Source organism: Lactuca saligna, chromosome 3 (assembly GCF_052625555.1).
Source record: "Lactuca saligna cultivar CGN05327 chromosome 3, ASM5262555v1, whole genome shotgun sequence".
NCBI lineage: Eukaryota > Viridiplantae > Streptophyta > Magnoliopsida > Asterales > Asteraceae > Lactuca > Lactuca saligna.
In genome coordinates this window covers 180453844-180481675 of record NC_136419.1, presented here as the reverse complement: position 1 = coordinate 180481675, position 27832 = coordinate 180453844, and the positions used below count along the sequence as shown (strand labels likewise).

The 27832-nt window shown below is 34.3% G+C and overlaps 3 protein-coding genes across 3 annotated transcripts; 1 reads left to right on the top strand and 2 right to left on the bottom strand.

Moving 5' to 3' along the window:
- Window positions 1-9508: 9508 nt before the first annotated feature.
- Window positions 9509-13091, bottom strand: LOC145037555 (protein IQ-DOMAIN 5-like). Its single transcript, XM_078986244.1, has 7 exons — window positions 12826-13091; window positions 12086-12190; window positions 11000-11227; window positions 10701-10916; window positions 10504-10617; window positions 9964-10432; window positions 9509-9820 (listed from the first exon to the last, which is right to left on the bottom strand). The coding sequence occupies exons 2-7, from the start codon at window positions 12167-12169 to the stop codon at window positions 9744-9746; spliced, it is 1188 nt and encodes a 395-aa protein (XP_078842370.1). The 5' UTR covers window positions 12170-12190; window positions 12826-13091; the 3' UTR covers window positions 9509-9743.
- Window positions 13092-16493: 3402 nt separating this feature from the next.
- LOC145036218 (uncharacterized) lies at window positions 16494-19487 on the top strand. Its single transcript, XM_078984680.1, has 2 exons — window positions 16494-16578; window positions 18793-19487. Exons 1-2 carry the CDS (start codon window positions 16494-16496, stop codon window positions 19485-19487), a joined length of 780 nt encoding a protein of 259 aa, XP_078840806.1.
- A 2524-nt stretch (window positions 19488-22011) lies between these two features.
- Window positions 22012-25380, bottom strand: LOC145037554 (outer envelope protein 61-like). The gene is made up of 11 exons (XM_078986243.1): window positions 25091-25380; window positions 24535-24765; window positions 24392-24448; window positions 24171-24299; window positions 23992-24069; window positions 23824-23894; window positions 23678-23727; window positions 23311-23473; window positions 22730-23186; window positions 22510-22653; window positions 22012-22425 (listed from the first exon to the last, which is right to left on the bottom strand). The coding sequence occupies exons 1-11, from the start codon at window positions 25184-25186 to the stop codon at window positions 22279-22281; spliced, it is 1623 nt and encodes a 540-aa protein (XP_078842369.1). The 5' UTR covers window positions 25187-25380; the 3' UTR covers window positions 22012-22278.
- Between the last annotated feature and the right edge of the window lie 2452 nt (window positions 25381-27832).

Genomic DNA, 27832 nt, shown 5'->3' with positions numbered 1-27832 from the left:
ACTTTCTTTTGAACTCATTATATGACTCAGGAAGTGACTGCAAAACCCAATTCACAACCAACTCATCTGGGAATGACACACCCAAGATTATCAACCTCTCAATGTGTGATTTCATTCCTAGAATGTGGGCACACACGGGTTTACCATCTTCATGTTTCATTTCCAATAGGGCTTTAGTGATATTGAACCTTTCAATTTTTTGATCTTGTGGGTTAGGGAGAAAAATTGGAGGAGGTGGAGGAAGTGAAGCATGATTTCTTGTTCCTCGATCGAATCGTGGAATACCATCTTCATGTGGAATGCTTGTTCCACGGGATTTGGGAGGACCATAGTTGTCGAACTTAGACATCTACAAACCGGGAGAAACAAATTCAAGTTAGTTGATTGATTGAGTCCTTAGTAAATCACCCAAATGAGATACTAAGGCTAGGACCCAACATAATATTCTACAACTCGGGAGAGGGATGCCGTAACCCAAATTGCAAAACATTTTAAGGTAAGTGAATGACGATTCACTAATTTCCACCATGAAAAATGAAAAAGAAATTAAGTTTTGAATCTATGAAAACTCCTAGATCCTTTGAGATTCATTGAACATTTCAATGGCATGTTTTAATCTCGATATGCCCCTCTTGTTTGTGACTGATGCCGAGGATCACAAAGCGGGTGTGAATAACCATGCAAACTTACATGGTGCCCTCACATGTTACAGTCACCTATTCGATGTGCCGGTAAACCACACGCATTCCACCGAACTATGACAAACATTGAGTCACCCTTTGCTACCTTTGCTTAGAACCATTTAGTGTGCCGATAAACCACACATGCTCCACTAACGTCTTCGTAAGGGCACAAAGTGTAATTTCATGGAATTGCATCAATTCACATTGCCTAAGTAACTAAAATTGGCAATTTGTAAAAACATTTAGTTACTTTTGTATTTCATTATACTTATAATGGAAGGTTTCGTCCCATCATACCCATTCGGCTAACGACCATCCACTAGTCAAGAGTGCGGTGGATAAGAGTGGATACCCATTCAATCGCCATTTTATAGGCAATTTCCTTAAACACCCCTTATAAACCAACTTCATGAATGAGGCCTACTAACGGTAACACTGACTTTTACTCATACATATATATAATGTTAGACTTCTAATGTTATATATAGTATAGGGTGTATTTTACACTTTGAAAATACTAGGTGGTCAAATTTTTATAATTATACCTTTAATTCTATTAAATTTTAAACCAAAACTATTATGGATTTATTAAACCTCTTTTAATTATACTCCTTAATTAATTAATAAAACCACAAGGGTGTGATTTGAACTTTTTCAAAACAATACTAGGGTCTTAGAATTTAACATTCCTAATTAAACTTTTAATCAACTTTTAAATTCCAAAACTTGAGGGCAAGTTTTGAAACATTTCAAAACATTAGGGTTTAGAATTTAAATATACATCAAAATTAAACTATTAATCAAAATTTAAATTCCAAAATTTGAGGGCAAGTTTTGAAACCTTTTTTTCAAATAGGATTTCAACTATTTAAATTTCAAAACAACAAAACTTTTGGGTTCAAATTTAAACTATAAAACCTAAAGGGGAAAATATGAAACTTTTCATAACAACAAGGATCAAATAACAAATAATCTTAATTAACATTTAATCACATAATTATCCATATTTTATTTATTTAATGATTTCTTGCAAAACAATTTACCAATTTAATCAAAATAATTAATCAATTATCACATAAGGAAACAAATATTTTATTAATTGATAAATATCTTTAAATAGATCAAGAATATAGTCAAATATATCATAAAATCGGATTTATATTGATCTAATATGATAAGGCAACTATCCTTAAGCAAAAACAACAAGAAATCTCGGTTTGCCCTCCATCTGACCAGCCGACTCGCCGAGTTAGGTATGGACTCGTCGAGTCAGCATGAACTCGGCGAGTTCATCTATGGACTCGGCGAGTCCAGCCCCCAGAAACACAAAAATCGAATTTTTCAATCATACAAACCATCAATACAATAGAAACCAATCTAGGCTCTGATACCACTGATGGGTTTTGGTCATAAGAACATCCTATGTGCTCATACAAACCCTAATGCTTGGATCTAGGTTTCTCTATTGTACATGCAAGTTATCTAAGACTATAAACCCTAATTCTATCATAAAAGTAATCATATTAAGATAAGAATGGGTTTAAGACATTACCTTGATTGTTATGTAGCAATAACAATCCAATTCCTCCTTGTATTGACTTTAGAAAGCTTAGAGTCACAAATGTCACTCCTCTAATGGTTCACAAACACCAAGAGCAAGAGGATGAAGAGGAGAGAGGATGGAGGCTGCCATAAAACGTGTGAAACCCTAGAAGGATGCTTAGCCACGTTTTTAGGTCATAAGGGATGTATATATAGTTAGGCTATTAGGTTATCTAACAAGGAAACCCTAATTTGGATGCTTAAGCCCTAAGCAACCCATGGACCCCATTTCCTTAAGGCCTTGGACGATTTCTCATGGGTTTCCCCATAGAATTCGTCCACTCCTTAATATAAGGCAATTCATAGCCCAAATTGCAATTATCTTATAATTACAATTCCAGTCCCTTAAGTTTAATTAATCTCTTTTAGTCACAAAACTAATTACCAATTAATTCTTGACTAATATTAATTAAACAATATGATTTCTCCTTTAATATATTATTCTCATAATATATTAATAAATCATATTTAATCATTTCTCTCCATAATTCATCCTAACAAGTTGCTTTGGTGAAGGCAACCCAAAAGGACCATGCACCATCGGGTCAAGTACATACCAAAATAGTTATGGACTTAGACACTAATCCAACAAGAACTTAATTGAACACATCAATTTAGTTCTGATCGGGCCCGGTACATAGGTCAAAACACAATCATCAAGGGGCCCAGATATCGCTTCTAATCCAAGAAGGAATAGAAACTTCGACGCATATGCTTGTTATACTACTTGTTGAATTATACACAAAGGCACGTTTTATAACATCGAGTTACCAATGTGTTTTTGTACAATCAATGCATAACCAACTCATAGGAGACAAGTCATATCTCTAGGTTTAAAGACTTATATGATATTAACGTCTCACGATCACTCGAGATAAATTCCATGAAGTGATACAAGTGAGCGTGGGTTGAATCCAATACTCAGAACTTATGAGCACTCATGAGTGTTGTAGCACCTCTTTGTAATGTCCAATAACTTAGACATCTACAAGCCAACTCATGACAATCTTGATTCATATCTACTTCCAAAATATGACTGACTGTGGAGAATTTGAATAATATGATATACCATAACATAATTATTCTGGAAGTCAAAACATGCAAAATGAAATGATAGTAAACGATTGACAAAAGATAGCAACACTTATACTTATAAATAAACAACAAATTTTTATTCATCATCAAATGTCAGATACACTTTACAAATTTCAAAGCTATCTAACTACTAAAACTAATATCATCCTTCAGCCCTATGCGCCTCGCATTCTAGAGATGCTTAACCCTACCCAGTCCCTTCGTGAGGGGTTCTATTGGGTTCTCATCCAATGATACCCTCTTTTCCACGAGAGTCCTTATTCTATACGATGTCTGATGAAATGATATTTTCGGTCGATGTGTCTGGATCTCCTGTGATCCCTTGGTTCCTTGGCTAAGGCAGCTGCACTTTCACTATCACAGAAAATTTCCATAGGCTCCTTTATAGCTGGTATAACTCCAAGGTCTCCAATGAAGTTCTTTAGCTATATAGCCTCCTTTGGTGCCTCGCTTACCGCTATATACTCTGATTCGCAAGTTGAATCAGCCATTATCTCCTGCTTGGAACTTTTCCAAGTTATTTCTCCTCCGTTTAAGGTAAAGAGCCAGTCTAACTGAGAGCCGAAATTATCCCTGTCAATCTAGAAGCTAGCATCACTATACCCTACTACTCTCAAGTCATCACTCCCACCGAGGGTAAGGACCCAGTCCTTAGTCCTCCGCAGGTACTTGAGAATGTTCTTCACCACATTCCAGTGAGCCTTGCCAGGGTTCCCCTGATATCTGCTGACCATGCTCAAGAAGAGCCCTCTCCCTGAACTTGGTGGTGATTTTCGCCACCGTCTCAGTAGTATGTTGGAGGTCCTGAAACTCCCATGCTAACTGCTGCACCTCAATAACTGGTGCAAACTCGGACCTAAACCTAGTTGAGAAATCATTCCATGTCATCGCATCCAATGCGGCATCATCTCCAATAGTATATCCAACTTCCTCCCACCAGTCCCATGCTTTTTCCTTCAGAAGACAGGAGGCAAGTCGGACCTTGTCCCCTTTGGGGCATCGGCTCGTACGGAAAGCATTGGCGACATCAGCCAACTACTTGCTGCTAGCAATGGGGTCCCTAGCCCCATGATAGTCCGGAGCTCTACAAGCTCTAAACTCTCGAAATGTTAGCGATCATGCCCCCATCACGGCCATCATCTCAGTACGAAAAAACCCCAACTTCTCATCCAGAAGCTTCAAAACACCCTCCTTGACCGAACCAAAGATCACAGGAGCCTGGTCTAGAATACTACGTGTAACCTCAGCTGATATGAACTCCCTCATGCACTCCTCGAGCTACTCAGCTTCTGATCCCGAGGTTGATCCCTCTCCGGTGCCTGATTTTCTCACTGGTCTCTCACGTAACGTCATCATGTTGAAAACATGCCATAACAACCATTATAATACACATCACTACTGAAGGATCACACACACGCTACAAGTTCCCTGGTTTTATCTCAGCCCTTCTTGAATCGAGTACAAATCCTCTTCTTTCAGTAGTATGAGCCCCTACTACCTTCCACATCTATCCATACTTTCCTCAAGAATTGCCTCGACTACATCAAGTCCCTTTCACTACTACTGACACTGCTCCCAACACTACTCTCATCATAGGCTTGCCCTAGGGTAACCTCCAAACCGCACCCAGTCCTCAGCTACTGAAGGTATCTTCATAATGCCAATTAGCCACCACCTGAATACCATCACATGTGACGAGGATCAGATAATCCTTCGAGTAAAGGGCTCGTCCCTACAACGGTTAGACTCAGACAAGAGCTGCGTAATAGGGCCAAATCCAGCACTATGAGATTATTCAACCCTAATCACATGTTACTTGATGTATTCACCTAATGGCCAACTCCCATCACTTAGAGTCCCACAAAGCACAAAGCAAGTAGCAATCAGAAAAAAGGGAAAAAGTCTAACCACACAATCTAATCATATTGTTCTATCCCCTACTCGAGAATTTGTACTAGCATGCAACTCATAAAGCTCATACACATAACAGGCACATAAGGCATCTTCCCTAGATCCTTAGTCCTAATCTAGCATGCAGTTATAAAGCACATATCATATCATAACAAACATGTATGGGTAATTTGTGATAACTTACTTGAGCTCGGCTGATTGCATGCACCACGCCCCTTTTCTCTTTTCAAGTTCTTTTTTTTCTCAAAATTTCTTTTCTCTTTTCTAAAACTCATTTCCTTTCTCAAAATCCTTTTACCGACATTTAATTTTTCCTTTTGAAAATTTCTATATCAATTCCTTAGTTTGAGTTCAGACACACCTAAAAGTGTGTCCGAATCCCTCAAACCAAGGCTCTGATACCAACTTGTAACATCCCCAAAATACGGTCCCAAAAATTTCTTTTTAACTAATTAATAAAACCCATAATAACAGATCATATCATTCATAAACAAAGGTTGTTATATCAAATCAGAGTATCATCTCAAAACATGATCTTTTATCAGAGTATAAGCCTCCAGGGCTAAAACTTCTTTGTGTGTGTCATGAGATCATCCGCAGCTCTTTCCTCCGTTTCCGGAAGTACCTGAAACCAAAACTGAAAACCGTAAGCACAAAGCTTAATGAGTTCCCCAACCTACCACATACCATACATAATCACATACTGCAAACAACGGGCCTAGCCCACTACATCGGGCCCAGCCCGACATCGGACGAATCCGGCATCAGGCCTCGCTCGGTATACAGATCTGTTTCTACCAGGCCCCACCTGTCTTTGGGGCCCCGCCCGTTACTTACATATAACAACAACATATAAACAAGATAACACAATCACTATACTATAATTGCTAGTCTCAAGGCCCCGCCTATCTTGGGCCTCGCCCCTATTCTGTTACTAATGAGATATGGAACCCCGTCTATACTCAACTAGTGATGAGATACAGGCCCCCGCCCACACTCGTCCCCCTACCAGGCATATACAAGTATCACAAAGACAACGAGTATAACTACACCTATACTACTGCCTCGGGTACCACACGACATCGCATCATAGCTCGGAAACATACATATAAACCTTCCTCGGGCCTCGCCCGGCATCGGATCTGAATCCAGTATTCACTAACACACATAAACGGGTCGGCATTGGTACCTTAGACCCGTTCCTACTGGAGAAAACTCACCTTGCACTATTGAACCCTTGCTGATATCCCTTTGGCTGCTATCTGACAATTCCCAAACCACTGGTCCTTCGGCTCTCTAAGCTATCAATACCAAAACGTCACTTAGTCCAATACAATAATCCTTCATAGGGTAGAATGACCTTTCTACCCCTCCTAGTCCAACTTGATACATATCCAAGGTCCACTACCATGATTTACAAGGCCCAATACTAGGTAAGCTTCCCAAGCACACTAGTGGCCCACTAATGGCCCAATTTGCTCCATTGGGCCCAATCCCTTTAATGGGCCTTACCTTAAGCCCATAACATATTTTTGCCCATATTAACTAACTCCGGATGACCCACTATGGTGTAAAGTCCCAAAGTCCAAAGCACAGCCCAACCCGAGGCCCAGTCTTGCAAGGCCCAAATAGACAGAGTACGCGGGGAGTACTCCTAAGTACACTAAGTGTACTAGTTGGTGGCTTGTACACCGTGCGTACCTCCTTGTACGCCCATCGTACAGCCCTGTTAAGTCACTTTTCCATTAAGTGCTTAATATACTACTCCAGGAGCCACAAACACAGATCCAAGTCCTTTTCCATGTCCTAATCCATAAAGTCGACTACTTGGTGGCTTGCAACCCACTAAATGAGACCAAACTCATCAATCTTCCATACCAAGTGCTAGATCTCATGCATGAACACAAATGAGTCCTAAAGTTTGAAACTTTACTGCTTATGGGACTCATATGACACTAAGGGTGGCAACCCTGGACCTAGAAAACGAGTTGATCCATAAAGGTTCAGTCATGGGACTAAAAAGATCCAAAACTCCATTAACATAGATCTAAGCATACTTAAGGAAAGATTCAGACTGTATACCTCAAAATTGTCTGAAATGAAACCACAATCTTGGATCTACTGCTTCTCTTCGATCCACCACCTTGCTAATCTCTTCACTTGCTTGGAAATGGCTTTACAACACCCAAAATGCTCTCTAATGGCCCCTAAGGTTTCAAGAACACTCAAGAGAGGTTTAGGGTTTCATGGTGGCTATATAAAGATGAGATGGAGGCTGTTAACCAGGGTGTTATGTTCTTTATATAGTGGCATGCCCTAAAAATTAGGGTTTAGTGACTCTGAACGTACGTTGGGCGTACCTCTCGTACGCTAGGCGTACGCCTCTCCGCACCCGCGATTATTTCCCATTATACGTTGGGCGTACCCAACTACACGCATGCATAAGACTGCCTTGCCACAATTCTTTATTAGAGACTAATAGTGACAACATCTTCAGAGTATCACAACTCCTTCATTTTGAGTCCGTTTCCGATGGACTTTATATCCATGAAAAGGTGGTGAGAAGACCTATGCTTCTAGCAACACACCCCGTCCCGAAACCTTCTCTAATAAAACTCAAGGCCTATAAACGACCGAAGCGCCCCTAGCCTCGGGCTCTAAAATCCAATAACGGATACTTTCAGAACAGGGTGTTACACATCTTGTACGTGGATTACCTATCTTAAAATTTGATAATGATACTTTATGTGCAGCTTGTAAACAAGGAAAACAACATAGACAAGGTCATTCAATCATTATAGATTCGAAGATCATTGAACCTTTGAAACTTCTTCATATTGACCTTTGTGGACCTTCGACTGTTGAAACTCTCAACAAGAAGAGGTACATATTGGTCACTTTTGATGATTTTTCAAGGTTTACTTGGGTATGTTTTCTTCGAATGAAGTCTGAAACTGCTCAAGCGATGATCGATTTCATCAAACACATTGAATTAAGTCTGAAGAAAAAGGTTCGTAGGATCAAGAGTGATAACGCCTTAGAGTTCAAGAATAAGGTTCTTGATTCATTCTTAACTGGAAAAAGAATTTCGCATAATTTTTCCTCTCCTTACACACCTCAACAAAATGTTGTTGTCGAAAGGAGTAATAGGTCTCTCTGCGAAGCAGCAAGAACAATGCTTACATATGCGAATCTTCCACAATATCTTTGGGCTGAAGTAGTTTCGACTGCTTGTTTTACTATAAATAGATCTTTCATTCATCATTGTTTGAACATTACCCCATATGAAATCATTAACCATAGGAAACCAAATGTCAAATTTATCCATGTTTTTTTGTTGCAGATGCTTTATTATGAATCTTAAAGATAATCTTTCAAAGTTTCAGTCCAAGGCTGACAAAGGGATATTTTTCGACGGTTTTTTTCCAACATGTAATTTATAGCTTTTAGATTAATTTAGACTATAATTTTGATGTTTTTGGTGTTATATTCAATGAATTACAATCCTTTAAAATTGGGATATGAAAGCTGAAATATTTCAGCTTTTCATATATTACTTTTATAAAATAATAACAACATTTCCATTGTATTTATATTGAGATTGCACAAGCTTTAAACATGTTAGATTTAGACAACAATGATAAATGGGAAGAGACTAGTGGAAGATAAGTTATGCATAAAATATGAAAAAGTTGTTAACTTATTTGATTCAAAGTTCAAACAAATGGTATAAACAATCAAAGTTTGACCAGTCCAACGGATACAAGAAACGAAAACGTATTCATTTTTACAAGTTGTGTCGTATCAAACCCAACAACATATTCGTTTTAACAAGTTATGTCAAACCCAAAAACACGATTTAATGATTTGTATTGTATGCATGTAACGTTGTACTAGTCCAACCGTATCCAAGAACCGGAAAAACCAGACCTGGACTCGATCTCGTCTGGTCCGATCCACGATCCACAATATTCTTCGAAACCGGTCCAATCCGATCCAAGGTTGTCACTTACAGTTGTTTGATTCATGGTCTTTGTAACTTATGTTGTTGGGAAGAGGTCACTAAAACGCTCAAAGAAATGGAGGACGCAAGGATCTTCCTATATGTCCTAATGCAAAATAAACTCTCATCTCCCAGTTGTGACTAACATATGCAACAATTTAAAGTAATAAGTTAAATAACTTATTTGAATCAACAAAACACAAACATAATAAGATTTAAACATGAAGTATTTTGACATTGCACAACAAGATCTCTTCAACATACAATTCCTTCCACTCTGCATCACATTCTCAATACAACAACAATTATTGCTAGTTACAAAAACAATAACAATCAATAATTACAAATTAAACCCCATAACCTTTTCTCACTTCTCTGATCCCCAAAACACAATCCCATACCAACTGAGCATTTATATACAAACATCTGCAATTTTCACCATTTTCAAATCAAGTGCTCAGTGTTTTTGCAGCAGATTTACCAGGTCGCCTGGACATTTGAGCCCCTGTACTTTTCCCGAATTTTCCTATTCATATCAACAAAAATCAAGCTTGTAAGAAGATGCAATTTTGACTTTTTCTTCAAGAACAAAAATTACTTAATAAACCATCTGAGTGAGACCAAATGACCATTTTGCCCTTATATTCCAAAAAGAACAGATAGACTAACCGCTACTAGGCAGAGACCTTCGCTTCTTTCCCTGATTACCCGAAATTAAACATCTTTCTTTCGGATTGCTGTGGGATCTTGAGCTTGAGCTCCCTTCATTGACTGAATCAATAAGCAGTAAGTTATCCACAATGGCAGGAGGTGGTTCTTGAACACTTCTTGACTTAATAGGTGAAGAAGAACCAAAGCCATTCAATTCAGATTGTCCCATTTTGTCATTTGTAAGATCTGATTGAATACTTTTCTTTCCATTAGATTTCACTAACTGGTTCTTCATGTTGTGATCTTGATCTTGTTTTGAAGAACAATTCAAATTCTCCTGAATCTTGACTCCATTCATGTCAAGAAACCGATTCTCCCATGGACGAACAGCCATCCATCTTTCCAACCAGTTCCATCCCCAGTTTGTCTTATCCGGTTCAAATCCAGTTACAGCTGTCGCTTGCTGTTGTCTCGATCCTGCTTGCCACTGCATTATTCACAAGGGCATTTCAGTAATTTTACTCGAGAAAGAAATTCTAGGAATTGATTTTGGTATACCTGATGAGCAAGAGCATATGCCATGGCTCTTTCACGTTTAGCAGCAGCCTCCTGTCTCTTTATCAACTTTGCTTGGATTTGTTCAACAGATCCAACACTATCACACCACCCTTCCTGTCAAAAACCATCAAAAGTTGGATCATATTAGTCCAATTACATTTATTTCTTTTCATGATTTTTTAACTTTTTTTTTTTACCTCTATTTCTCGAACATGAGCCTCGTGTTGAAGCTGTTGTTCTGATTGGCTTTCTTGTAATGCAATACGAACATGTCTGGCTCTAACACGAGCCTGAACTCTGACTAAAGCTTGCATGCATCGAAGAGTTATTGCAGCTTGTTTTCTCACTGCATGACCTCTCACAAGAGCTTGAAGCCTCACTAATCCTTTTAAAGCTCGTAGGGCCCGCCTAGCCTATATATATATTATTATTATAAAAATGTACTTTAAGGTTGAAGTAATTAGAATAATTCCATTATGTTGTGATTATTTAGTACCAAAATTCCTCGAAATGCGGTTTGGATTCGTATAGCTGCCCACTCTTGTCTAGTTTGGGATTTGGTTTGAGATGAATTTTGTATTTGAAGTGAAGTGGAAGGAGAGGTATCAATAACATCTTGAAATAATTCAGAAGGGTTTTGGTGGAATTTGTTCTGAAAAATGTTGTTGTTGATGTCTATTGAATTCTTTCTCCTGTGCCCAAACTTCCCGAAATTTGTTGTTCTCTGAAACGGTTGTTTAAAGGTATAAGGTATAGAGAACAAAGTTTAGTTATGAAAGTAAATGAATAAAAAAATATCGTTTTCTATGGATGTGTGATGATGAGACCACTACAAAATGGAAGCAAATTTGTGAAAAATTGAAATTGGCCTTGACTTTCTCTATTAAGTCATTTTGTTTGTATTAATGGAATAGAACATTATGTTACATTATGATGTTTTGTTGGACTGTATAAATGGAATGAGTTTTCATATGGTCTTTTTACATTATATGTAGATAAATTATATAGTTTTATCTCTATTGTATAGGTTATTTCATAAAGAAATTGAATATTTTGTTTATTCAAAAATAGAGAAATTAAACATGATAAAACCTTAGATAAGCTTATAATAAACTATATATTTTCTAGTTATATATGATAAAAAAAAAAAAACAATTTGATTAAAGTTTTAAATCTTTCTATGGAGATTTTCGTTATTGAAGAAGACTACATAAATAAAAATGGGTTGCATTGTAATATTTCATTCAATTCCATGATGGAATGGAAAGAAACAAACACCCCATTAGCTAAGGAATTCCATTCCTTTAGCAATTGATCATTCCATTCCAGTAGACTTTTTAAGGTACAATGTCCTAATAAGAAAAAAAAATCCCAAAAGTACAATGCTATAATTGGGTAGATTTTCAAAGTAAATGCCTTAATAAGAAAAAGAAATGAAAGAACAATGTTGTAATAAAAAGAAATGGAATTAGGATAGTATAATACAATAAAATAAAAGTATGTTGCTATTTCTTGCATTTAGCTCCAAAAAATGTTTACATAAATATGTTTATACAGAAAAGGCAAACAAAGGGGTACTAACATTTTCATCCTTTTCAGAGGATTGTGACTTTTGTGGTTTCTTGATACTAAGAAGTGATTTAATCCACTTTCCAGAAACACCCATCTTTGTAGTCTCTATTCAATCCTGTCATCAAAAATTTTACAAAAGTTAATTAAAAGTGAAAAGGTTATAACGTAAAATGGAATCCAAAACTTCAAATGCAAATAAAAGGTGTTACGATAATCAAAATATATAATAATCATCATATCAAATTATGTGCTAAATAAAAACTGTAAAACCATATTTTGATTCCCTTCTATTACAAGATTATATTGAGAAATATCTATTTAATTATAGCAAACGTCATCCAAACACAAAGCATTTTTCACTTTGGTAGATTTTTCAAAGAAAAATGCTTTAATAAGAAAACAAGCTTCAAACTAGATATTATAATGGTATAATAAGAAAATGGTATGCTATAATACAAATATAAATTAAAGTAAGTTTTTTCTTGATCTTATCCATTACTTCTGAAAGTGATAATAATTTGCTAAAACACTAAAACAACATCAATCAAAACTTCAACATCAGATAGTCACTCTCAAACTGTTGATCACGCAGAAAACTTCAACACCATCAATCAAAACTTCAACATCACATAGAATTAAGCTGCGCAATTCGCTACCATAAAAAAAGAATAAACTTTCCTGCAATCAAAACCGAAAAATGGAAACGAAGGTAATGTAATTAATTGCCACAAGAAATCGTGAGAAACGTACTGACTGAAATCCATCCCATGAACTCATATGAGTCGGAGAAAGTAAAGTCAAATTCTGATAGGCGCAATGAAGATCACGAGATAAGGTGTAGAAAGATCTTTGAGGTCCCGCGTCTGAGCAGGATGAAATTACGAGAATTTACAGTTGGGCGAAGGGGTTTTCGAATGGTTATTGGTAGTCGACTAGGGCTAGATTCGGAGTGTGTTTACTGCGGCTGGGACACGATTAAATCAAGAAAAGGAAGGGAGAGAATGAAGACCTAATGGGAATCACATGCATCACACACATGGTGACAAAAAGAAGCATTCACACATTGTGTACATAAATATGGATTTCGTTTTACAAGATTTTGTCCCTATAAATATGGAGGTGTCCTCTCAAATCTCAATCACAAACTCAATTATATTATAAAATTGTCTATTTGCACTCTCAAATCGAGTTTAATCTATTAGATTGGATTGTTGCACTTTTGGTCCTTGTTTGGTAGTTTTCTTGCAAGTTTGGTTCTTGCCTCTTAAAAGCCTTAGAAGGATTCCGTTAACTCAATGCATATTACAGCAAAATGGTAAATTTCTCTCCCTCCATTCCTCTCTACCAACTCATGAACAAGTCCCACATATATTTTACCAAAAAACATGAAACATGTTTAAATTGTTACTAAAAGATAGGGACAATGTTGTCCAAAATCTAGTTCATGCATAGATTTGTTCTGCAACGCAAAATTTAGTCGTGGCCTATGCAATTTGCTTCTTGTGACCTAATGGTTGATGAAACACCACTCGTATAGACTTTGATGAAGTAACAAATTTTATTTAGGTTTCAAAAGTATAACATCATCGTTTAAAGTGGAAGTTCCATGTTTTTTTTACCTCCAAAATAAATAATATTTGTTTAACCATATGAGGGGTTATCATATCAAAATCAAAGATAGTGTTAACAAGAATTGTATATGCTATTTCTAAGCCACAAGTCTTTGTTCTTCTATTTATTCACTCGTCTATAGCATGTAATGGAACGTTACTTTTTTTCCATACCATAATATAGTATATATATATATATATATATATATATATATATATATATATATATATATATATATATATATATATATATATATATAGGCTAGAAAGCCTAGTGAATAGCATATGATCAAGAAAATAACATCATGTCATATATATTAAAATTTTAAGGTCTCTTCAAAACCATTATTAAACATCCAAGTTCTCATCAAGATCATCTATAGTAAACAATTAAGTTCTCATAAAAATTATCTACTTTAAACATATATATCCTCATCGAGCTTGTCTATAATGAACAGCTAAGTTCTTATTGAGATCATATCTATTAAACAATTAAGTTTTCATCAAATTCAAGGTCAATCAAGTCAAGTTAAAAAAGGTTACATGCCTAGGTACCCATCTTGTTTGCATAGGATGTTACCTCAGAATCTCTTTTAAACACTTAGAGGATTTTAGAACGCATACATAGAGTAATTGATACTTGCATTTTATTTATTTCTTTCATAGTTTATTTTACCATATTTCATTTATTTTTAGATAATCATCATGCATATTTTCTTTTTATTATTTATATTTATTTCATGTACTTTTGAGTTTTTTTTTAAGTAATTTCATATTTTTAGAAGACTCGATATGGTGCGGATTTGTTAGGGGTTGGTCCCAAGAGTTTTTGCGGGCTTGGGAGGCCTTAAAGAAAACTTGGAAACACCTTTATTTGGGTTAGTTGGGAGAGTTGGAAGAAAGAAAGAATTTAAGCTAAATCTAGAAAATATGGGCTAGTTTTTGTGGACATTTGTACCAAAATTGGCATCTTAAAAGAGTTGTAAAAACAAAGAGAAAGAGTCAAGGAAGATCATGTTATAAATGACCTTTCCGTGCAAGTCAAAATTGTCCGACCACTTTTATGTGGCACGCATAAAATTTATAATATGGCTTAAGCTGCCCATGTAAGCTATTTAGGGAAATTTCTTTCTTTTCACTTTTAAAGCTTCTATATAGGGTATGGTTGGTGTCATCTTAAAGGGATCTCGTTTGGAACTTGGAGGAAGCTGGAAGAACAATCTTGAAGACATCTTTAGGGTTTTCGAACCCATATTTCTTCACATTTTGCGTTATAATGGTTGATACAATTAATCCATTCTTTTCTTTCTTAGTAATGTTTGGCTAAGTTCTCATCCAGTTGATATTGGAAGTAATCGATGGATATTTAATTTGTGTTTAAGATTTTATGAACTTGTGGTAATTTTCTATGAATGTAACTTTTACTTGAAGTTCTTATCTAGTTGATATTTGTGGTGGTGGCGATGGCGATGGTAGTGGTGGCTTAGGTGGTGACGGTGGTTGTGAGCAGTGGCGGACCGTAACAGGGTTGGGGGAGGCCATGGCCCCCTCGGTTTTGTGCTTCCTAATACTCATATGTATAAATAATTTATAAAAATTATCCAATAGCCAAAATGCATTGAGTCATTGAGTAATTAGGCCCCTCTCACCCTCTGTTTCAATCGTTGAAACAATTTAAATATTTACAAAAATCTAAACCAATTAACAATGAAACATCCGATAATCACTCCAAAAATTTAAAAGAGCTATTGTTTGGAAAAAGAATATTAATATATTAGGAAACTAGAACGTAAAAGCGGTAAAATCCTATAAAATTAATAAAAATTATACTCATATTACATAATTCTTATTTTATCTCAAAGAGTTTAAGAAAACCTAAAATTTACTCTGGCTGCTGTAAATAACGATGCCGCACAACTGCATCTTCTCCGATCTCCACTGGTCTCCGGCCGTCAGAAATAACGTCATCGTCGTTCGCTGCTTGACTACGTCGCCGGACTGTTGATCCGTGATTTCCGTCGTGTTCTACCGATTAATTGCCTCCACCTCCCTCTTCGGTCTCCTTTCCACATGAGAGTAAACACGGTATTTTTTTTCTATCTCTCTTTCTAGTTCTCCTTTCTCTTCTCCCATCAAAATTGTTGTAAAAACTATTATAGATTTTGCAGGACTTTGTAAAGTGTGAACTATGAATATAATTATGGTCTAGTTAGAAGGTTAGAAGTGTAGGACAACTATTATCCATTAATTAGAATTATTTATTACTTATTAATTGTTTGATTAAAAAATTATATATTAGTGTTGCTGTAAAAAATGAAATAAAAACTAGAACATTCAAATTATCTATTTGTTTATTAGTAGAAAGTAAAAGTAAAGAGTATTAAAATGTAGAATATTTATTTGTATAATAGTCTAATACTAAAATAGAAGACTAATTTTTGAATAATTTGTGGTTTCGCATTGTGATTGGAAACGTATTCTAAAAGATTAGTTTAAAAACAATTTTCCAAGACTTCAAAAAAAAAGTGGATAGATTTCATTTTCATCATGACAATATTTTTTTCTACTATGTTTATTGTCACAATTTTGAACAATCTTTTTCTTGTCTATATTATTATGTTTTGAAAATTTTGGATTCCGGCCCCCCTAATCATACTATTTGTGTTCCGCCCCTGGTTGTGAGTGGTAGTAGCGATGGGTAAGAATAGTGATGGATGTGGTGGCGGTGGCGGTGGCGATAGGTGGTAGCGATGATTATGGGTGGTGACGGTGGTGGTGGTGGCGGCAATACCGCAATAGGTGGTGTTAATGGCAGTGATGATGGGGGCAATGAGTGGTGGTGGTGGCGATGATAGAGGTGGAAGTGGTGGTGGGGGTGGAGGTGGCGATAATGGTAAGTGTTCCCATGAAAATTTTATGTTTAAGTGTGCTTAGGTAGAAGCAATTCCTATGATTGTGACCTCCTTGCAAGTTCTCATGTTTTTTTCAAAGCGAACAATATAACGGTACATGGATGTTATAGTATACTTTCAAGATTAGGTTATAGGGATACACACACCATTTTTTGAGCTATCCATAACACTTTCCTCTTATCCATAATGTTGGTCCCACAAGTTTCAATATCACTCTCAAACATTATAATGATTAAACGTGGGTTTATTTTGTCAAATAAATTAAAATAATTAATATTAGGCCACATATATTTTACGAACAATATACTAATAAATTCAAAAATATTCACATTCTACCAAAAGTTATCTTAGACAAGATATTGTCCATTTTGACGACAATGTTGTAAACCTAGGAAATCTAATTCCCAAGTTCACAACCTAGTAAAGGTAAGTAAGACTCAATATACACTTAAGGCTTTGTTTAAACTAGCTTAAAAACTAGTTTTTAGCTTATAAGTTATAATGAGTCATTCCATTTAAAGGATTACTTAGAAATCTTTTGTGACATCAAGAGAGTACTTAATCAAGATAAGAACTCTAAGTGACATCAGAACAACAATTATATTCTCTAAGAATACTTAACTATATTTAAAATAAAGTTAAATAAAGAGAATATTATATTCATAAAATTCACACAAATTAAATTTAGTAGGATCCATTAACGAAGACCTTCCTGAAGCTAAGCATGAAAGGTCATGTTGGATAATTGCTGGTGGATATCTCTAGATAGATTTTTGTCAATACTTCATTAACTTCCAACCTCCTAAGAGAATCGAAGACTTCAAATGTTGTAATCTTTTCTTTTTATGATTCTTTTAATATTTCATGTTCATGTAAAATGATCATTGGTTGGTTAAAATAATTTTAAGTTTATTCAAGATTAAAGCTTTCTTGGCGTATTTAGCGTTTTTAGAAACCAGTTTTTGAATAAAACCTAACACCATATGCGACACTCAATTACTCGAAACAAAATATTAGAAAAATATGTGAAACTAATATTTACGAAAGTATATACAAAGCTCTTAAATAGTGAAACTCAAAATTACAATCCCAAAAAGATAGACACAACAAATTTGGTCTTCAACAAATATTGATAATAGAGATTAATTAATATCTGGTCATTGAGTTAATTCTCCTTACCATCATTATGATTTATAAACAGACCAAGAAAACGAATCAACTTAGGAATCAGTGAATAACATGTAATATCCATTACACGATATAGAGAGTTAGAGACTAAGCATTATTGAAGGGTGTAATCAAGTCTAAGGAGAAGTACATTTAGTTATCTGTTTCCAAATCAGTTTTCCATCTTTGTTTCGTTTTACTTTGCTTCTTAGTTTAAATGCAAATTCTCCTTTTTATTTTTTGTCTTAGTATAATTGATAATCAAATATCTGAACCCCGATCATATATGTTCTCTTACAATTTAACAACTTACAATTTGACAACTCGATATTATAAAATCTATACAACTAAACGATTTGATGCACTTGCTCATTTGTGTAATGGTTCTTGACATCGGTGAAATCGACTTATAAATTTAAGACTTGATTTTACATACCATTATCAATAAGATATTTCATATTTCAAGTTAGCTTATAAATTACTTTATTAAACTACAATAAACTATTTTAATAGACCAAGCCTTAAATTACAATAAATTATCTCAATCTTGCCGATCATTAAATTACAATAAACTATTTCATTTTCCAAACAGGGCTTTAGACAAAAACTTATGCATATAATAAGCGTATCGTGATCCTAATAGTTATTTACGGCCATACTTACATACAATTCATAGTTGTGAGGCCTTGTGGTATACATACCACGAAGGCACTCGTGGTCTATGTGGCAACGAGCACGGATCGTGCACACCACCCCCGACGTTTCGTGGTCGGGCGTGGTCGTGGTTCTTCGTGTTCTCGACGACGGATTCAAACGAGAAAGCTGATTGGTGTTCGATTTTTTGGCCGTTGAACGGCTATTTTGGCCGTTTCTTTTTTTTTCAAACACAATTTACTAATAATAAATAACACTTCTATTATACCAAAAATTACACCCCATTCTATTCTCTAAAACCACGAAACACATACATATGGATCCCACAATACATATGGAATTTTTAAAAAGTTTTGACTCGGATGACGACATAGAATTTGTCGAGACATTCTTCAATGTTGTGCAACACGTTCATGCCGAAGAAAGTTCGAATGCAGTGCTTACAAGGGCGGTCGTCAATCGTGATCGCCAAGCCGCACATGACTTATTGGTACGTGATTACTTTGCCGATAATTGTCTTTATAATGACGACTCGTTCGAACGTCGTTTCCGTCTGAATAAGACTATATTTTTACGTATTAGTAATGCTTTAGAATCTCGTTATGATTTTTTCAAACAAAAATCCGACGCTAGAGGAAGAATGGGTTTTAGTAGTATACAAAAATGTGCGGCTGCTCTTAGGTATTTGGGATACGGTATATCATTTGATGCATCTGACAAATACTTGAAAGTATCCGAGAGGACCGCAGTTGAATGCGTAGATTGGTTTTTTGCATGTGTTTTTGAGGTTTTTCATGAAGAATATTTGCGTAAACCTACTCAACGTGATATTGAGATATTATATTCGGCTCATGAAGAGAGGCATGGATTTCCTGGTATGCTTGGCAGTCTAGATTGTACGCATGTGGCTTGGGAAAAATGTCCAACTGCATGGCGTGGTCAGTTCACTCGAGGAGATATGGGTGAACCAACTATCATCCTAGAAGCTGTTGCATCTCAAGATTTGTGGATATGGCATGCCTTTTTTGGAGTAGCGGGGTCTAACAACGACCTTAATGTTCTTGGTTAGTCTCCACTTTTCAACGATATTTGGACCGGCAAAGCACCTGATATGACGTTCACGGTAAACGAGCACGCGTACAAATACGGTTACTACCTTGGTAATGGGATATACCCAGATTATTCTACATTGATGAAGGCATACTCGGTTCCTCGAAGTGAAAAAGCAAAATTTTTTACAAAAAGATAAGAATCGGCGAGAAAGGATATCGAGAGGGCATTTGGAGTCCTTAAGCAAACATGACATGTAGTGAAATATGATACACGACTCTGGGATAAAGAAAGAATTAAACGAACGGTCCTAGCATGTATTATAATGCATAATATGATTATTGAAGATGAAGGTCGAGCGATTTGCACGTATGATCCGAACGACATTGTCGTTCCAATTGAGGAGTTCGTACCCGGAACGAATGTTTTTTTTAAAGCGAGTTGTTGAAATTCATAACAGTGAAACGTGTTTAAATCTTCGAGAAGATGTCGCGGAACATTTGTACCAACATAGCATGAACGACGATTAGGATTTTTATATGTACGTTTGTTCGTTTTCTTATTAATGTAATGTTTTTGTTTCTAGATTAACTAAGTAATGTAGTTTAAAGTTGTTATTTTATTTTTATAATTAATGAAAAAATAGTTTTAAAAAAATGAATGCTTTTTAATTATAAAAAATGTAATTTTATTGTAATTTTTGAATTAAAAAAAATATTTTTATTGTATTTTTGAATTAAAAAAAAATAAAAATAATGATATGGAATGATGTGTTAGTGGTAGGTATCCCATGTTAGTGGTATGTGAATGTGTTGCTGATGTGGCACTCACCACATATGTAGTATGTGGTGGGTATAATGGATGATCTGATACGTTTAAAGTCCAATTATCAGTCCAATTTTCAAACTTAGAGATCATAGGTAGCTTGAAATATTATTCAATTCAATACTTAATTCATGAAATTAATCAATACTTGATTCATAAAATTAAGATCATGGAGTAGTATACCTGTATAGTTACTTTTTATTTATAGCTTCATTTATATTTATATTCCTATCTACTTATTTATTCCTTTATTAATTCTTTTTATAGTAGCTTTTTTATATGCCACTCCTTTACTTCATTCACCCACGTATGATGTATCCTTATTATTACTTATTAGGTCTTAAATGGAAGCAATCTTTCTAAAGTCTAACATCTAGTTTTTGAGTTTTAACAAAAAAATAAAAACTAAAAGAAATTAAAAAAATAATAATAATAATAATAAAATAAATAAATAAAATAGGAAAAGAAAGTAAAAAGAAAAAATAAGAGAAAAAAATACAAGAAAATTGTATTTTGTGTTCCCAGTTAGAAAAATATGAAAGAAAAATTAAACATTTTATTCTTTTCTCTTTGAATCCTTCCAAATTGGAAGTAAATTTAAGAGAAATTTTCTTCCATTTCATTTCACTTCCTTCTTCGTTTAATTAAACTCAGGAACACTAATTTCTTTTACGTTGTTCAATTAAATGTACATGTACAATTCCAAAAAAAAAAAAAATTAGCAATGCATTTTTGTTTGATTTTTGTTATAGCATTTTTCCTTTCGTTTGTTACACTATCCCCATTGGGGGTTTATTGTGAACGGCTCATAGAAAAAAATATATTAAAAAAATAAGAATATGACAATCCTTTGTGATCTAGCTCACACCCACAACTTGCTCCCCTTAAATTGTAATGAAGTTTATAGTCAAATGTGCAATTACTTTTATATCAAAAATTAACTTTTGTTAATAAATAAACTTAATCTTTAATATAAAATATATTAAAATACCTAATTTATTTTTCTCAAAAAAATAATACTAATATTGATATAATTCTATAAATATAAAATTTTAATATAAAATGGGTTGAATTGAGTTGTTAATGGGTGTAAATAATTAGATTGGGTTGAGTTGTATAGATTGAAGAGATATATATTATTTTTTATTAAAAAGTTAGATTGGATTGAATTGCTAACGAGGATAATCTAATGTGTTATACTCCCAAATTATTTTCTAACTTAAGCATTGTATCTCAAAAAAAATTAGTTTGTATACTAAGTGTAACTTGTGTTAAATTATGATTACATGAATGTCATTTCACTCTCCACACGGATATCTATGTTTAATACATTACTGACATGACATTTTATCAAACTCTTTCAAGGTGGAACATTCCAAGGATGGTAGGATGGTAGAGGTTTAAAAAGAGATTGATTTTGACAAATTAGCACCCCCTACAATAGAACTTGTATAGAAAACTCATAAGATACTTACACTTGACTCATCTTTGATAAATATACTATGAAGGTTTTTTATTTTTCAAAATACAATGTTCTAAGAAGAAATACTAAGAAAATGCAATGATGTAATAAGAATTAAAAGCACAATGCTATAATAAATAAATAAATAAATAAATAGAAAGTACATTGTTATTATACCTTGTATTTCTCCCAATACAAATATAACAAAAAGGTGAACTTCACATCACATAACATATATTTAAGACAACAAACAATATAGCTTAAAGTTCACATTAAATAGAATAAAGTTCACAAACAAAGTATACATCAAAATGTTTAAATCAATAAAACTAAAACCACATGGAAAACATTATTTATAAGCACAATGCGTAGTTGCCACGTTGATGACCATTTATAAATATTTTCACTTGAGACACAAAACAAAATCCATCTTTTTTTTTTTTTATTGTTTTTTTTCACTTAAAGAACACCTCTAGTTGTAAAAAGAAAAGAATGGTTTGATTTAGTGATATGAGCGTAGGGTTTAATGACCAATATACCCCAGCCAATTAAGGAAAATTGCAAGCAAAAGCATGATTAGAGCCATGGCTAACCCCTGTCTTCCTAGTAGCCAGTTTTTTGTACTTTTTGCACCTTCAACCCCTCTTTGTATTCTATTTGCCCATTTCATCTGTTGCAATAAATAAATTTGTTACTCCATTTATGGAAAAATTAAGAATTATGATAATCATCTTAAGAATGAAATGAAGGTTACCATTTTATCAATGCTCTCTGGTGATAAAGATGACATTGCTTGTTGAGCTTTTTCTGCATCTTCACGTGACATTTTATATCCAAATTGTTCACTCATACTTGCCATCATATCTGGACTTATATTTTTCATCATTGATGACATCATCTACACATATTAAACCAAATTATAAATTCATAAACTTTGATTATTAATGCTTTCACAATGCAAGTTAAACACATACCTCATGCATAGCTGGATTCTTCATTTGCATATCAAAGCTTGAACTCGGGAAGCTAGGTTGAGGGGTATTTCTGGAATTTGACACCCCTCTAGAAGTGCTACTCTCACCAATATCCTCATTAAATGTTGAAAAATCCCTTTCTTGACCTTCAGACTCCATTTTGGACATTTTTTGGAGCTCTTCAGGTGGCATCATGTTCATCATATCAGTTGCTGTTTTGAGCATATCGGGTGTGATATTTGGCATACCGGGCCCACGGTTAGAGGGGTTTAAATGACTATTTTGCCCCTGGAAGGAAGTAGCCATTTCAAGCATTCTTTGAAATTCTTCGGGTTGCATATTGCTGATTAAATTGGAGGCGGATTTGACCATATCAGGAGATATTCCTTCGATTTTTCCTCCACCCATGGATGCTAGGGTTTCTGGATCCGATTCAGACATGAAATTTTGGAATGATCTATCCAATACATTTTATAAAAAAATAAAACATCAATAATTGTAATTTCAGAAATGAATGTGTTTTTATTTGTTTAAAGACTTTTTCTTTAATGTAAATAGACATAATTATAATGGATACAAACCTGATAGATTCTTTATCATCTTTAAGACTCTGCAAATACTCGGTATTGTTTAAAAAATTCATGTTGTCATTAGTTTCTTCTGTTTTCTGATTAGAAGACAAAGTTTCATGCATTTCAGATGATGGAGTTGGATCTTCATCTGTAATCTCCTCTATTTTTAAGCCTGTTGACATTCATAACAAGTTTTAGAAGAAAGAGAGAATATACTGTGTTTGGCATACATTGGACTAGGACTCAGATTGATGTCAATAGGACAAAAAATTGCAACTTTTTCAGTTCTTGATCTTTTGTCTGTGCAAAAGACAAAAATGCCCTTCTCATCCTTATCATAAAAATAGCTATAAAAAGATCGGTTAAATTAATGTACCCCTTGTTGCATCCTTGCCACCATGTTCAGTTAATTTCTCCTTAGCATCCCTGTATAGCAGTGTATAAATTGTTTTGTAATTTCATGGATCACATTAGTAAGTTGCAAATAAAAAGAATAGAGGAAATTAGGAAAAAATCATATACCTTAAAACATCTGCAATAGTTTCATCATCAGGAGAAAATTCAAGTGCTTTTGTCAAGTCTGATACTGCATTCTAATAAATTTCATGAATTCCATCAGATTAATACAAATATATATATTAACAGCTTAAGTAACATTAAAATATGGACAAAATTTGAAAATATACTCACTTCAAGTTTCCCTAAACTTTTATATGCTTGACCTCTTCTATAAAGAGCTTTAACATTTCTTGAATCTGTTGCCAATACCTGGAGAATTTCCAATATAGAAAAAGAGAATATATTTTGATTCTTACCCATGATAACAATGAATAACATAAAGATTTGAAGTGAATTGTAATTTTCCATACCTCAATACCTTCTTTTATGCACTCATCATACTGATTAGTCTTTAAGTAACATGACATCAAATTAAGAGAGCAAGCCAAGAGAAGAGGTCCTCCTTTAGATGAAGGTGTGCTTTTCAGATTATTTTTTGCCTGGTTAACAAAAAAAATAAACATATATATGAAACAAAATTACAAATTTATAACAATAAGTCAATAAGAAAATGCAAAAAGATAAGACTTGCCCTTGAATAGTTCTCCAAGGCATCATTAAACTTTCCCTGACTATGAAGCTCATTCCCCTACCAAAAATGGAAATACAACCTCATGTTCATGATAGAAAATCATATGATATATAAAACCTTTTTCATAATCAAGAGTTGGTTACCTTTTGTTTCAGCATTTGGGCTGCATTTAACTGATAATTAATCTGTGCATCTACTTGGGAACGCATGGAAGCAAACTCCTGAGGTGTTGCAGTTGCCATTTTGGCACCAATCTCAGCCATTTCATCTGGCTGAGTAGACTTCAACTGTTCTGCAGCACGTCTTAAGTCCTCTGGCTTCATGTTTTTCATGCTATCAGAAGCCATTTTCATTAACTCGGGATTAGACATCATCTGTAGTTTGATACAACACCATGTAGATGTTAAAAAAGGGGTTAGATGTAAGAAATAGCAGTTTACCTTCATTTATGTAACATACGAACCCTATCACTTACACCTTCGGGAATACTGATTTACAATATGCATATTACCGATGTATATCAACATAAATTTATGGGTCCTAATTTCCACTTGTTATGTAAGGAACCCAAGTGAAGTTTTACAAAGCAATGGGAAGCAATCACATGAATTCACAGCGTATTTCTGTTTTTTTCCACTCAAAATCGGTTAAACTATATGTTTTTTTTTCTCGATTGAACTTTAAATTAAAGTAATTGACCTGTTGCTGGATCCTGGATAACTCTGCGGGTGACATACGACTCATTTGTTCTTGAGCAAGTCTGATCATCTCCGGATCCATCATCCCAGGAAACATTCTTGGTGAATTATTATATATTTCGACAAAATATATAAAGAATCAATGATAACGACCGAAGCAAAATTGAAGGCGTGCGATTACGTGATTTATTTCGAACTGGAAGAGGAAATCGAAGGGTTTGAGTCGGAAGAACAGAATTTCAGAATCTGGAGTGAATTGGGTTGTTATTATTAGGTCTGGAGTTCGTATGTTACTTTTATATGTTTCGTTGTTTAATGATAGTTGGCATTTGGCAACCAAAAAAAGATAGAAATTAAAATCACATTCCACCTGTACAAATTCAAAAATAAATAAATAAGGGAGTTATTATATATGTATTAAATACCAACTTGGAGCATATGAGTGATTTACGTTAATTTGGTTTTTTTTTTTTTTTTTTAGAACCCAAATTACTAAATTTTTATTATATTATAGTTATTAAAGTTTTTTATACAAAACGCAAATAAAGTTCTATTTGGAAATACTAAATAGTTTTTATCCTTTATAATAGCAACTTGGAGCATATGAGTGATTTACACTGTTAAGTATGACTCGTATTACAGCAAACCTTTTACATTTATATTTTCTATCCTGAAATAATTTATAAATAGTTTTTATCCTTTATAATTTTACAATTAAATTATTGATAATTTTAATTTACTATATTTTAAAGTTACATTTTTAATCTTTTACATAATTATTTTTATAGTTTTTATTTTTATTAATATTACTTTTTTATATATTTTCAAACTTCAAATCATCCATACATAATTTTTTTGCTTCGAAACCTTATTTTATACTTTTATAATTCATTTTGTAAAAAAAAATTTCGCTACAATGCACATAAATTTCTACCAAAAATCATATTCTTATCGAGATGCGTTTTTCAACATATTGGGCTTCCGCAGCATCGTGCGTACAGTCTAAACCTAGTATTTATTAATTAGCAAGGAATATTAGCAAGGAATATGCCGTGTTTATTATAATTTTTTTTTTTCAGATCTAAAATTACTAAATTTATAACTTTCCCCTTATATAATACAAGATGCAAAATAAACATTCAAAATCAAAGATTGTTAAATTCATTCATAGTTGTAACATCTCAAGTTTTAAGAAAAAAAAAATCTTTTAAAAACATAAGTAAGCATCCATTTCTCAAAAGATAGAAGTAATGATTGTTTAAAACTACAAAACCAATTCATGAAAATCAATGTATCAAACTCATCATATACAACGAAAGTCTGTAAATCATCAATGATTATGATGCATGTGTCGTACAATTAAAGTCGAGTTCTTCCCACGATCAGCAGGACTATTAAAAAAAATTAATCCACAATTATAATCATAAAGCTTATTAAGTTCCTCAAAATATCATATATCACATCACATATACATTGCATACATACAATGCTCATATTCAACATCTTAATGGGCCTATAGGCTCACATCACACATACATTGCATACATACAATGCTCATATTCAACATCTTAATTGGCCTATAGGCTCATAACTTTATCCTCAAATACATGTCAAACTTCCAGTCGGCTCATGATCAACACCTTAATGGGCCTATAGGCACAAGGCCCTCATCCCAAAGACCTTCTAGTCATCCTCCTACTGGGCCTGAAGGCTTACAGCCAACTTCCCCTAGGATCAATACACTTGTGCATTCGAATGAATCAACAACACGAGCCACATAAATAACAATCAAAGGTCAAACCTCATTCTACAGTTTAGATCCCTCGAAGTTTGACTAAAAGTCAAATAGGTCAAAAAGCCAACGGTCATTTGGTCAAAAAGCCAACAGTTATTTGGTCAAAAAGCAACGGTTAACACGTCACAACCCATCTACACGACGTGGCGCGATCATGCCATGACAAAAAAATCATACAACCCAATTGAAACTCACATCACACTTCCTAGAGCATATTCAATATTTTAAGTTAAGCACTTAATCTCTTCAGATCAAGGTGTAACACCCGTGTTCTAGAGTAGTTTAGCTTTATATTTATCAGGGTTAAAGTTGGAGTTCTGGGGGGAAAAAACTATGTGCCACGATGTGGCACAAGGATGCCCACGGCATGGCACCGAATAAAAGAACGTGCATTTTATTGAACCGTCACAGCGTGGCATTAGGCCGCCACCGCGTGGCAACTGTCCTGGCCCAAGCTCATAATACTTTTAGGTTTTCTTTCGTATTTAAACCTTTATATCTTGAACCTAGGGTTCCTTTTCAGCCTCCATCATCCCTCAAGCTTCAAAAACCCTAACCTCAATGTTGTAAAAATCTCGACTAGGTCCCGATTAATCTCCGATTAATCCCTAGGCGCTACTTGACCGATTAGAGGGCGTCTAACGATTAATCTATGCATACATAATGGGTGAAACATTATAAAACGATGAAATTTTAACATTTTGAAGAAGTTTTATTTCAATGGAAACAATATGAGGCATAATTAGTGTTGTATTAATCATATTAACTTATTTTGTTATCATATTAGTGGTATTTACGAACTTTGATATGATATTGGTGATATTTAATTTTTTTTAAATTCCACAAATTAGCAATTAATGGTCCCCAATTAATCCTCCGACAAATATCTGCCTAGTCGATTAATCCCTTGACCCCAATCCACTGACTAGCTAACGTCGAGCGTTTTTT

Excerpts from the sequence above, each read along its gene's own strand:
- LOC145036218 (XM_078984680.1), top strand. The coding sequence starts at position 16,494 with ATGGCAGTGATGATGGGGGCAATGAGTGGTGGTGGTGGCGATGATAGA. Across the intron at positions 16,579-18,792 it reads GGGTGGAGGTGGCGATAATG|AATTTGTCGAGACATTCTTC; the intron begins GTAAGTGTTCCC and ends ATGACGACATAG.
- LOC145037554 (XM_078986243.1), bottom strand. The coding sequence starts at position 25,186 with ATGTTTCCTGGGATGATGGATCCGGAGATGATCAGACTTGCTCAAGAA. Across the intron at positions 23,895-23,991 it reads AAAGTTTAGGGAAACTTGAA|AATGCAGTATCAGACTTGAC; the intron begins GTGAGTATATTT and ends GAAATTTATTAG. Across the intron at positions 23,187-23,310 it reads GATGATAAAGAATCTATCAG|ATCATTCCAAAATTTCATGT; the intron begins GTTTGTATCCAT and ends TGTATTGGATAG.
- LOC145037555 (XM_078986244.1), bottom strand. The coding sequence starts at position 12,169 with ATGGGTGTTTCTGGAAAGTGGATTAAATCACTTCTTAGTATCAAGAAA. Across the intron at positions 10,618-10,700 it reads CTCATGTTCGAGAAATAGAG|GAAGGGTGGTGTGATAGTGT; the intron begins GTAAAAAAAAAA and ends GGTTTTTGACAG. Across the intron at positions 9,821-9,963 it reads AAGGTCTCTGCCTAGTAGCG|GAAAATTCGGGAAAAGTACA; the intron begins GTTAGTCTATCT and ends TGATATGAATAG.